The sequence below is a fragment of the Tetrao urogallus genome, assembly GCF_951394365.1.
Source record: "Tetrao urogallus genome assembly, chromosome: 17".
In the NCBI taxonomy this organism is placed as follows: Eukaryota; Metazoa; Chordata; class Aves; order Galliformes; family Phasianidae; genus Tetrao; species Tetrao urogallus.
This window is the reverse complement of record NC_136830.1, coordinates 6,936,155-6,948,961: the sequence shown is the minus strand read 5'-3', so window position 1 is coordinate 6,948,961 and position 12,807 is coordinate 6,936,155. Positions and strand designations below refer to the sequence as shown.

Genomic DNA, 12,807 nt, shown 5'->3' with positions numbered 1-12,807 from the left:
CAAGCACCCTCATGGGGCCACACGGAGCTGTGACTGCAGGAAACTGCTTCACACCAGGGATGGCTTTTGGCAGCTCTGGTGCGTGATCCATTGATACAACAGATCCAGAGCAGGATCCTTCTCCATCCCCAATGCTAGGGACAGAGGCACACAGTGTGAAGGGTGGTCACGTGCCCAGCTGCCATCACCATCCCCCACGAGGGTCCCCCCAGCCCAGGGTGAGGGCACATGGCGCAGCACTGAGCAGAGAATCATAAAAGTAGGTAAAGACCTTATCCAGTCCAACCCAAACCCACCCCCACCATGCCCACTAGCATGTCCCCATGTGTCCCAGACAACCACACACGTGGGGTGCTCAGGTAGCTGTGACCCATCCCCCATCCCTGCTGCCAGTCCCAGACATCGCTACTACTTCCACGCCCCATGCAGCTGCTCACAGTACCACCACCTGGGCACAAGTGCCAGGATGGGTCCTCCTCTAATTCTGGGGCTCACAGCAGGATCCAGCAGTTGGCCCCAAGGCTCTGCCCTGCTGCATGCCCCAGCCGGGACAGCCTCATCCCAACACAGCGGGACCAGCAGGACAGGGTGCAGGAGATGCCCCATGCACCTGGTTGGCACCAGGGCCACATGCACAGCCAAGGTCATGCCATGCCTGGCATCCCTGGTGGCTGCACCAGCACTGAGCTCACAGCATGGCACATGGCACAGAACGCATTTGCAACAAAAGGGGCTGCAGGGAAGTGTTGGGGAGATCAGCCCGGGAAGCAACAGCTCTGGAGGTGACACAGTGCTGCAGTGTGCGATGCAGGAGCAGCCCCAGGGATGAAGGATGCACAGGAGGCTGAGGGCTGTGCGAGGCACTGGGGGGGTTGTACATGGGGCACAGTCCAGCCGTGGGTCAGCCCCACTCTGGGTGCTGCACAGCGTATGAGCTGCCCACATGCCCAGCCGTGCTCCAGCCTTGGTCCCGCTGTGCTCAGGGGCATCGCTCCCACGGCCCAGGCAGATGCTTTGAGAAGGGAACAAACCCTTGGCAAGCGCCCCGAGCCGCAGCCCTGGGGCTGTTGGTTTTGGACGGCCGCAGCCTTTATGTAACACTGCACCCGCTCCGTGCGCCCCGGCTGCGCCCGCTTCCCACCCTGAGCACGCAGCGCCACAGCCTCAGCTCAGAGCTTTATTGAGGTTTTTGCACAAAGAACACCAAACCGATGGCACCGGCGGTAGCATCACCACCGCCCATCGCAGGGCCGGCACGACGCTCAGCTGTTCTCGAAGCAGCCACGCTGGTGCCACTGCTGGTCCCGCACACGGCGCACCGACTGCATCAGGGGCTGGTTGGCATCCCACTCGTTCCAGTGCCGGTACTCGCCCTTCTCAAAGACGTGCTGGCGGCCCCGGTACCCCGGGTACTCATAGCCCACCCACCTGCGCATGGAAGCAGCGCTCAGTGGGGCCGTGGGGACAATGTGCTGTCCCCAGGACAGGAGAGCTGCCCCGTCCCACCGCTGTCACCCTTACGTTCCGTTCAGGGCCCGGACGCTGGCCACCCGATCCTGGAAGCCGTGGGCCCACAGGCTGGGCACGTCATCATCCACGATCTCCATCTTGCGCCCGGTGTAGCCAGCATTCTCAAAGAGGTGGATCTTGTGGTCAGGGCTGTCCTAAGAGGGACATGGGTTAGGGATAACCCCACGACCCCCTCCAGCCCTCTGGGCCCCCCACTGCCACTACTCACGATCTGGAGGGGGCGGAGGGACATGAGGCTGTCGCTGTTGTGGCTGTTGGACCAGGAGTCCCAGCGTGGGTAGTCACCCTTCTCCAGCACAAACTGCTCCCCAGCAAAGGCCTGCCGCTCAAAGCCCAGCCACCTGCAGGGCAGCACGTCAGCACTCCCCACAGGGGGCCATGGCCCAGGGTAGCTGTATCCCAGTCCCACCCCCCAACTTACGGGCCGGACTCCACCTGGATGGAGCCCACCTTCTCCAGAGCTTTCTCGACCACGTTGGGGAGCTCCTCGCTCAACTCACACCTGCGGCCCTGGAAGTTCTCCAGCTCATAGATGGTGATCTGGGGGTGCAGAAACAGCACCAGCTGCTGTGGGTGGCTGCGCATCCTGTGGCAGCACAGAGCTGAGCTGAGCACTCAGTCTTGGAGCCCGCCAGACCCACACGGATGTTAGCATCACATCCCCATGCCGGGGACAGTGCTCCACTGATGGTAGATCCGTGGCCCAGTGCTGGCTCCCACCGGTCCCACCACATCCCAGGCATGCTCCAGCCCCTGAGAAAGAGCTCATATTTGGGTATTTTCACCTCAAGCCCCATTGCCTCACACAGACTGCTGTGCAGCGCTGAGGCAGACCCCCACCCTGGGGGGGTCCCAGCTGCAAGCCCCCGTCTGGGTCACATGGCGGCACGCAGGATAGAGGTGACACCCACAGCCCTCAGCCCAAACCCACAAACAGCAGTTCATCACCGCCCGAGCAGAGAGCCGCAGCAGTGCTCCATCTCCTGGAGCTGCACGCACTGCAGCCCAAGAGGAAAAATCACGGGGAGGTGACAAACACACCGGGACACAGCAGCTGCTGGTGGCTCTGATGGCACCGGCGCAGCCAGGGGCTTCACCACGTAGCACTCGGGTGCTGGTGACACCACAGTGACCGACCACACGCACAGGCAGCGTGTCACCACCATCCCCGCATACCTTGTAATTGCCACCGCGCTCACCAGCGCCCTCCCCAGTCACCATCTGCTCGGGGGGACTCTGCTGCTCGGTCATCGTGCCTGGAAAACCCAAATCGCGGCCGTTAACGCAGCATCGGCTTCAGGTGAGGCACCTGACCCTCCCCACTGCTACAGGGTTAATAGGAGCGGGATCCAAGCAAGCCCCACGCGTGCCGTTCTGGTTAATTGCGGTTAATGACACCCCGCAGCGCCGCTCCTCGCCCCGGCCCGGCTGCGCCGCACACCTCTCTTGCTGTGTCCCGCGGCGATGCCCAGCTGCGGCCGCGCTATTTATGGGCTGCGTCTGCCCAGGGCAGCACTTTGCTCGGATGCTGATGCAGCAGCCGCGTCCGCTTGATTCCATCCGTGAGATTTCATCTCAATAGGGCGGGCGCGCGGCGCTGCATGGGAGCAGCGTTGGGATTTCTCCCGGCCGCCCCTTAAAAATGTGCCGCAGATTAACGTCGAAATCGGCGTCAGCACGTTCACGGAGCTTCTTGCCAGGAGCTCTGGAAAACTCTCCCATCAGCAGCAAAGGGCAGGGCTGGGGCAGAGCACAAGCAAACACCGTGCAGGGCACTGAAGCTGCTGGGGGCTGCTCACGGCATGGAGGCAAGGGCGAAGGCGTGCAGATCCCCAAACCCATCTTACAGCCTTGCTCCTGCCCCCAAAGCCACGTCCTCTCTAGAAGCCCACCTTTTCCCCCCTCTGTAATTCATGAGGATGAAGAAAAAGCGACTACTGCTGACCTGCTCCTGCTCAAAGAGGTCAAATCCATGAGAGAAACCACTTGCTCCTCCTTCCCAACACTTGTACTCAGCTGGGGCAGAGCGTGACACACACCATGGTTCCCTCCCAAGGCAGAGACTGGCTCACCCCCAATGGGACCACAATGGGCTATGGGAGCCTGCCCTGGGATCACACCACAGCCCAACTGACTCATTAGGTGTCTCTAATTAACACAGAGCTGATGAACGCACCGCTTTAAGGGCACGTTCCCACCTCACCTGAACAGCAAACACAGCGCGTGGCAACAGAAGCGTGTGAAGAATTCAACAAGCATTACTTGGAACGAAAATAAACGTGTATGTAAAGTGTATTACAGTCTGTTCTGCCATTTATCACATAGGAACATGTTCATAGATCTTTTATTACAGTGAGAACCTGCAGAGAAGGAAGTAGGGATATTCAACTCTTATACAATGTGAAGAAATAGAGCAGAAAAGACACTTTCCCATTCAACACCATTCTAAAGATGCTTTTTAATTAGACATGTAAGCATTAAACATTTCTCAGTAGTAGGTTGAACTACTAAATACAGTAAATTTCAGTGCATTGTCCAAGCAGACGTGGAAATGCATACGCATTTGTTCCCCAAACACAGAGCCAAGGCTGTGGGCAAAGAATCTCTGCCTTCACCTGTCAGACCGTGGAGCAGCCAGCTCTCCAATGAGCTCTAACGCAACGCCGTCAGCCTGCTGAATTAAGCCTGCCTAAGTGTCTGGTAAGCAGGGGGAATTTACCTGATTTCTAGATCCTTTTTAAAGTGGGACTGAGCTGGTGAACGCTGCCTGAAAAATTCCAACAGACGTGCGCACAAAGCTGACCTCAGATCTGCCTTTTCCACCACCATCTAACGAGAAGGGAAGAAAACGGGCAATTTGTTGAGAATCGGCTACGGGCAGCTCTTGTGATTGACCCTATCTGAGCAGACATCCACGGCTCGGGGCTGGAAGGTGAGGTGGCGAGTTGGGGAGGTGGAAGAGGCTTCAGATGGGACGGGGGCAACGGTGTGCAATGGGGCACGGCAGCAAGGAAGGGTTTTAATTAGAGAGCCGTGAGGGGAGCTGCTCCTGCAAGCGGAGCTGGGCAGACGTGCAGATGGGCCCTGCGTGCTGCCGTGCCCATGAGCAGGGCAGCTCCTCCGGGAGGAGCAGTGGCACACGGGTTTGGCAGCGACGGGCTCGGCAGGCAGCAGCGTGGGCAGACGCACTGCTGTGGGAGCCCCGCCGGAATGGGAGCCTTCTGAGGAGCTGGGATGGTGAAGGAGAAAAGGAGAAAAAGTTCAGTGCTGGTGGCTGCGTCTGCAGGAGCGAAGGGCGCCCGGCAGCGGGGTCGGAGCAACAGGCGGCTCCTCCTACGGGCTGCTGAAAAGAGCACTTCATGGGGGAAAGGATCAGGTGTGCCCCGAAGGGCCATCGTGCCTGACAGCCAAACCTGCGTTCAAAACACCGCCGCATCGGAGACCAGCGGCAGCCGTGAGAGCCGCGTTACGCCTGAGGCCATCGGCGCGGCTGCCGGAACCTCAGCCTTAGCAAAAGAAGGACAAGGAAATCATCTGAGCCCGCAGCTCACCGTCAGGCCGTCCCACACAGTCGGCATAAAAACAGAACTTAAAACGGGTATTTACAGATCAACGGATAAAAACGTGAAGTGGGATTATCCAAACTGCTGTGAAAGTGACGTTCGACAATCAACTGGAACCCTGATATGAGTAGAACATCCTCCCTCTTGTCTTCCTTTTTTTTTTGTTATAAAAAAAACAGTATTTACATTCTTTTTTTTTATATATATATATATATGTATATATGTATATATATCTTTTTAAAGAGAACTGGTCGACGTTATTGCTTGATCCTTTTTTGTAGGAAAGACATTCCGATGAAGCAATTATCCCACATGCTGACAAAACACTGAATGCACCACTTCAAGGGTGACCCAAAATTAACAATTTGTTCATCTAAAAAAAAAAGAAGAAAAAAAAAGAAAGAGATCCATCTGCCGGATCAGCAGAGCACAAGGAAGTAGAAGCCAATCAAAAATACATTGTACAAAAAAATCATCAAGTTTCCTTTTTCAGTATGGCAGTAAACATCATTTGTTCTTCCACTCTCACATTCCACAAACTTCCTTCTCAATAGGAGCTATTATTTTTTTTTTTTTTCAACCCCCCCCAAAAAAGATAAATGTGATTAAAATCCTGATGTTCATAAACAAACACAAAGCCCAGCCTCACACCCATCTACCACAAGTTGGACTTTTCAGGTGCTGAGCATCCGGGTAGGAATGAAGTCTTTGTTCTAGAGCGAGGGGACTTCTCCAGTGCACAGCACTCCTACATCAAACACGACAACCTTTCTGAAAGTTAGTGCTATGAACCACTGGTTCTTCTTCCAGGGAGCTCTAAAGTGACCATCCTCCCACATCCAGAAAGATACAGCTTTGTATTTGACTATGAATATTAAGCAGCTTTCTCCACAAAACAGGAAGGCACCATGCACATAGCAGTTGAGGCAGGAAGCAAACAGCAGCAACATGACGTGTGAATTTTAAGTTCAGATGAGTTAAGGCTTCTGTTAAACTTCTTTATCTTCTTCTAGCTAGAATCGCTATCTGAAAAGGAAAAAACAACACAGAAATTGTTGAAGTAAATGAATGAATGGTCAAGGAATATCATAGAATATAGGTTGGAAAAGACCACTAAGATCATCTGGTCCGACCACAACAGCAGTGAAGCACTTTTTAGCATCTGCAGTAGCAAAGACCCACAAATGTCTGTTTACTGGTGCAGTGTCATTGTGGTCTTGTCCTATTCAACGCACTGAACATCCAAGAGCTGCCCAGAATGCTGCTGAAAATCAGCATGCTCATATTGTGTACAAGTCCCACTTCATACAATCGTAATCATGGAATCATAAAGGTTGGAAAAGACCTCTAAGGTCATCCAAGCCCAGTGGCTGCCTTGCTGCTGGTCAATAGAAGCACCAGGGAATGGCAGCACAAATGGGCTGAGAGGTGTCAAAGCAAAACCGACTGCAGAGAATGAGTGTAAATAAATGTGTCCAGGAATGCAGTCTACTTTAATATTTACACTTACACAGCTGCTACACTGACACGTTAAGGAAATATTTTCCATGTCTCTCTTGTCTTTGCATGCTTCCATTTAGCAAAGCCCCACTTTCAGCATCAGAAGATACCTTTATCAAACCTGATTCTCATAATGGCTCTGTCTCTTCTTTGATTTCAGCTCCTTAAGCCACTGAGGAGATTTTTCCTCTGACCTAGGATATAAAAACACACTCTTTAATAATGAAAATTCATCAACGAAACAAACCAAAAAAAAAAAAAAAAAAAGAATTACACAATTTTCTCGAGCCTCAGGAGCCCTCCTTGCATCTTTTTGACTCTTGTGGGAGTCTCTCACCTTTCCTCCTTCTCTACACTGGAGGGCAGTATTCTGCTACCAGTTCCAAGCTGTGGTTTAGGGGATTTGAACGGCTGAGCAGAACTTGGCTCGCCAGGACTCTCAGATTCGTGTCTTTTCCGCAGCTGGGCCTAAAAAGTGAAAATAAAGAACAGGGGTCCTTCTTAAGGCAGCAGGAAGGCTGTGCAATGCAAAACCCATCACACATTTATAAACAGAAATGATCCGACAAACTGTGCCTTTACTCACCTTGAGAACAGAGTGGTCCATTCCTGGAAATATGGGAAGCCTCTGACCTTGCATAGCAGACAGTCTCCCAGAACGCAGTGTCTTTTCTTCCTCATCAGAATCCTCTTGTTGCATAGGTTTCTTCTCTTCTAATCAATTGTTTAAAAGAAAATATATATGTTCAGCAAGCTTTCCACCTCTAAGTTGTTCTAGAACTCTGCTTCTGTTCAAAAATGTATTAAGAATAATAGTAATGCACCACTGTAATGAGTTCAGTGCTCCAATGGAGCAACAATCACCCTGAACACTCAGCAACAGAAAGATTTCTTGCTGGCTGACAGAAGGGAACCAAAGGTACTCCTAAGTTAACGAATGTCGCTTTGTGGAGACCTGAGAGTGGCCCTTCAGTATCTAAAGGGGCTGTGAGAAACAAGGGGATGGACTCTAAAGAGGATCTGTTGTGAAAGGACAAGGGGAAATGGTTTCAGACTTAAAGAGGGGAGATTTGAGAAGGATATAAGAAAGATATAAGAAAGAAGTTTTGACACTGAGGGCAGTGAGGCACTGCACAGGGTGCCCAGAGAGCTGGTGCTGCCCCATCCCTGCACACAGCCACGCTCAGGGCACGGCGCTGTGAGCACTGCTGGAGCTGTGGTGTCCCTGTGCGCTGCAGGCAGTGGGAGCAGATGGCCTTTGGGGGTTCCTCCGGACTCTAACGGCTCCACAACCCCTTCACTCATTATTTTCTCCACAAACAAGCTTGTCTTATGCCAGCTGCCAGAACTAACTGAGATGGAAGCTCTCCTTCACTTCAGTCTTTGGTAGCTCACGGCAGCAGAGCTCCCTCCAGGCTCCAAGGAACGGAGGGGAAGGCTCAATTCAGAGGATGGCCCAGAGGTGGCAAGAAGAAGCTACTGCTAGACTACAGTGCAACTCCGGGTGCAATCCAACATTGAGAAACTGCTGCCCTTGCAACCAAGTTGATTACACCTCGTTATTTCAGACAGCTGAGGGATACCTGTGGAATCTTTAAACATCCACGCACTACCCGATTCTTCCGTCAACGAAAATCTGTTTTCATACTCCAGCCCTCTGCTTCTCCTCAGAGAGTGGGAAACAGGAGCCCGATGGCGTCTCTTCTTGCTGAGCTGCACGCGGTTCTTCAGGGCACTGGAGTCCAGAACAGTGGTTTGCTATAAAAAGAAACAAACCAGACTGAAAATAAAAGCCACCCCCTGCATAACGGCTCCCCACCCCATTTGCACCAAACCCTACAGTTCAACTAAATGATATACATTTGCCTGATCATTACTCTTCTTGCATGAAGCTATATTAAAGAGAATTAATGATGAGGAGATGCTGCATTGTGGCTAACTGGGTGCAACGCTGGGCCTTTGATCTCTCTTGGCTGTGGACATCTGATCTGCATGAATTAGTTTCACTAAATGAATTAATAAACGGGATTTGGGTTGCTGAAGTGCTGTATGAATGCGGGCCTTGCTAGCTAGTAACAGCTGATGGCCAAGAGGGAGACTGGGATCTAAAAAGGACAACTAGACTAAGTCCTGGTGTAGCTGAGGGCTGTAATTTAATTTAACATGATGACAGATTGCCATCCATTGAAATTCCACGCCAGCTTACCAGCAACAAGTAGACCACAAGTGAAGCAGCATGGCACTGAAAAAAAGCATTACCTCCTCAATCCATAAGAAAGTTATTAATAAACATCTTTAGCTATAGCCTTCACCCTTAGCCTTTTCCAAATGAGAAGTTAGCTGGAAAAATTCATTACGATAAAGAAAAGGCAGAAGACAGAGGGCAAAGTCTGCAGAAGGGAACGCTTTGTGGTGGCTGGTGCTGGCAGCAGTACAGCTCACGGAGAAGGAGAGCTTGCCTTTTCCTCACGATAGCTTACATCAATGAAGGAGAAGTCAGTGGTCTTTCCATCAGGATAGGCATCTCCTGGAGGAGGTAACTCAGTCCCATCCGTAGAGTCTATGTCAGTGCTGGATCGGTCCAGACTTGTGCTCCTTTGGTCTTTAGAGAAGTCACAGCGGTCAGCCAGGGAGGTGGGCTCTGTTTGAGAGGACAGGGATGATGGCTGGCTGTTCGGTGGCTGCTTTCTCGTGGAAATGACATCATTTTCTGATGAAGGAGATTCAGGCACAAAGCTGTGGGTGAAGAAAATGAAATCTATGAGACTTCAGGGTGAACAAACACACGCAAGGATACTCTGCATCACACATTAACAGTCACGAGGTAACCTAACACACAGGAATCCAAACACACGTTTTGAACAATAGACCTCAGTGTGCGAGACCGACCAAGGCCATGGAAATCCTGGAAGGGAAGCACTCAGGAGCCCGCTGCTGAACAGCCACCACCACCAACCACTGGGACGTGAGATAATTTCCAGCCTGGCACAGGGAATGCTGCACAGAGCGTTCCAGCTCGTGGGTGGTGAATGCCGCTTCCCTCCTCCAGCAGTGGGCCCTGAGATAATTAAGGAACGGTACTAATGAGCGCCAGGGGAAAGCTTGGTCTGGCATTCTTTACCTCAAATGGTATTTGCTATCTGCAGCATTAGTGGATCTAAATATCCACTGAAATACAGAATAATGTAGAGAAAAGGAGATGCAATCTGGAGACATAACACCTCTCACAGAAATGTATGAGAGCTGTGTTAAAGGACCCTCCCTGATCTCACACCTCCACAAAGCCTCTCCCCTTTGGCAGCCCAGCACCTCAGCTGGTGCAACTCAGTGCAGAGCTCACCCTGAAAATCCATGGGAGAATGCAAGGAGAAACACAGCTCCTCTCACTGAACCTGCGCTGCTTGGTGGTTTCTAATTCATCCCCTCTCCTACGGGCTCTCCTTGCACAGTTCCATCACACACTGCAGCACAGCAAGGAGAAACAGCACCATCAGTTCTGCACAGCGGGCTCCTCCAGCTGATTAGCAAATTAGGGGAAAAAATTTCCTTCGGAACAATGGTCAAATACTGTAATGTAAAGTATGCTTCCAGCTCTCATTACAGAGAGGCATTACGTATCTTTTTCTACTGCTTGATTAAGATTTCACATTTTATGAATATACCCAGATATATTGCTTTGAGTACATTACCAACACTTGCAAATACTCGCTCTATGAAAATCTTTCGCGTGCGATCTAAAAAGCCACTTCCCATAAAAGTTAATTGTTTTTCCTTATGAAATCTGTTTCAATCTGTAACCGAGGATTTTCTATGACATCAATTTGGAAATGCTCACTCGACTGCTTGAGAAAATAGCACCATCTTGTAGATAGGCTAATCAGAAACCCAATTCCTGCCTCCAAGTCCAACCATGTCCCTCCGTTCCAAGCAGCTTTTTGCAGCGAGCCCAGAGCAGCCCCAATGCCTGCTCCACAGTGACTCAGCCCTGGGTGACAATGATCCTTCCTCCCCCTCCAAGCAGCTCATTGAGCAGCAGGGCCATGTATATCCTGTTGCCATGTAGTCATGGTTTATTTTGAAATTCCCTTCCTCTCAGAGAAAATGAGTTCATACGCAGATGCATCAATGAAATGCTCCTAAGGGGGATAAAATGATCCCCTTCGTGGCTCCAGTACTGGAAAATGCCAGAAGGTGGAAGCTTCAAGCAGAGCTGTAGGCATCGTTACACGGTACAGGAATTAAAAACTAAACATTTGCTACAGAGGAAACAAAATGCCAGGATGTGAGGATGGAGAGTTCAATACTTTAATAAACCAAGCATTTTTTCTGCTGCTTTTCTAATCCTTCAAGTGTGAAATAGCTGTCTCTTCAGGAGCTGAGAGAAGCACCTTGGTTAAGAAACTGATTTCCAAAAACACCTACAAGGTACTAAAATCACAGTTCATTTTACAGAAAAGCTGGATGCTGGCATGTCACTCTGTCAGCTGAAAGCTCCCCTTGACTTCATAAGCGATAATATTTATATATATATATATATATATATATATTTATAACTCAGAGTTCTCAAGTGTAAAATACACGATGTTGAATTGATATTAATACCTGCTGTAAGAGTTCAACGAAACAGCATCAAAAAAGAGCAGGAAAAACACTATTTCCACATTATCTTGAGCAGAGAAGACATTGGCTCGAGCAGGACAGAATCACAGAATGGCTGGGTTGGAAGGGGCCTTGAAGATCAGAGTCATGGAATCACAGCATGGTTGAGTTGGAAGGCACCTCTGAGCTCCCCCAATCCCTGCCATAGGCTGGTTGCCCCCACCGAATCCCAAAACTGCTCACACAGCCTGCCCAACCATGGTCAGACCACGTCCTTACCTACCTGATGGGAAGAAAGTGGACAGTTACAGCAGAACCTCTGCCCATCCCCAGCTCTACCCATCAGACCCACATATCACACAAGTAGGTAATCACTTTCTAAACATGCAACTATACATTTCTAATTGCAATTACAGAAACAAATGCAATGTGAAACTACACTACCTTAGTTAAAGCCGATCATCGAGAAAATAACTTTTCCCATATCTTCTATCATTTTAGCACTACAAAATACCATTCTGTTTGTGTGTTTCACGCACCAGCAGACTTGTTAGATCTATTCCAATTGAAGCTGTTTTTGCCATTGCCTATAGAAGTGGTGATACTGCTTTCTCCCTGGGGGTGGCACTTAAATTCACTGCTGCTGGCGGACACCCGCGAAATAGTTCTTCACCTATAGACTAAAGAAACCTTACACCCACTGCAACTTTAGAAAACCATACATGTGCACAAGCACACTTGAGTGTTTGCAGCAAAAACCAGAAGGATGGGTGCTTCTCATGAAGCAGCCCAGGCAGGATGATGGTGCTCACCTGTCCCCGCTGCGCCGCTGCTCGCTCCAGGTGCCATACTGGCTGTCGGGCTCCTGCACCAACGTGTCTGTGTCCTTGGCTTCAGGGGGCTGTCTTGTGAAGCATTGCTTCAGCTGGTCCTGCAACAGAGCAAATGAAACCCACCATTATTCCTCCATCCCTGGGCTGAATGGCTTCGGTTTTATTTCCCGCTGTGGTTTCGAATCGATTGATTCCACTTGAAGGTAGAAAAAAGGCTGTGAGCTCCAAACCACAGCTCTCTACAACATGAGCACCGATCTCCTGGCCAAACAACCCATTTTAAAGGTAGAAACCAGCTAGTTTGTTTTAGCAACTCTTATCTCACCCATGCAACAACAGGAGTTCTGCACAGAGCCCCCCAAGCACACAGGGGAAACGTCAGCTCCACTGATGTTTAAAGCTTGCTAGCTTTAAAAAGCGCTTTCATTTTCGAACACTTCCTTTGGAAGACCTTCAAAACAAAAATCATCAATAAATAAATAAGCAGAAGGCCAGACACTAGAAAGCCCTTGGCAAATGGATGGTTGTTACTGGAAAGTTTAAATACAGCACAGAAAGTAGGGCAGATTGCAATGTTGGTGGGTCGTTTTTCCTTCGCTGCGTTCTACTTTGACCTTTCATACCTCAAGGAATTATCTGATGAAGGCAGGAGATGCATGAAATAAAAAGGGGATCAGTGCATCCGAGGACCATTCCCTTTTGGGGACAGAAGTGGGCCAGCTGCTGCTGCTGGCACCTTCGATTTGCAGCAGACTGATGCTCCTGTGCACCAAAACGTAGCA

General features: G+C 50.4%; 2 protein-coding genes across 2 annotated transcripts in view; both read right to left on the bottom strand.

The window, feature by feature from the left end:
* Positions 1-1,262: 1,262 nt before the first annotated feature.
* Positions 1,263-2,781, bottom strand: CRYBB3 (crystallin beta B3; the record flags this gene model as incomplete). Its single annotated transcript, XM_079543769.1, has 5 exons — positions 1,263-1,428; positions 1,522-1,664; positions 1,739-1,871; positions 1,952-2,070; positions 2,707-2,781. 5 exons carry the CDS (start codon positions 2,779-2,781, stop codon positions 1,263-1,265), a joined length of 636 nt encoding a protein of 211 aa, XP_079399895.1.
* Positions 2,782-6,708: 3,927 nt separating this feature from the next.
* Positions 6,709-12,807, bottom strand: part of KIAA1671 — a gene marked incomplete at both ends in the record, with an annotated part of 31,482 nt that continues 25,383 nt past the window's right edge. The window contains 6 exons of the mRNA XM_079544038.1: positions 6,709-6,787; positions 6,931-7,061; positions 7,180-7,307; positions 8,177-8,351; positions 9,074-9,329; positions 12,005-12,123. Coding sequence (XP_079400164.1) covers positions 6,709-6,787; positions 6,931-7,061; positions 7,180-7,307; positions 8,177-8,351; positions 9,074-9,329; positions 12,005-12,123 — 888 coding nt within the window. The remainder of the gene's footprint in view (positions 6,788-6,930; positions 7,062-7,179; positions 7,308-8,176; positions 8,352-9,073; positions 9,330-12,004; positions 12,124-12,807) is intronic.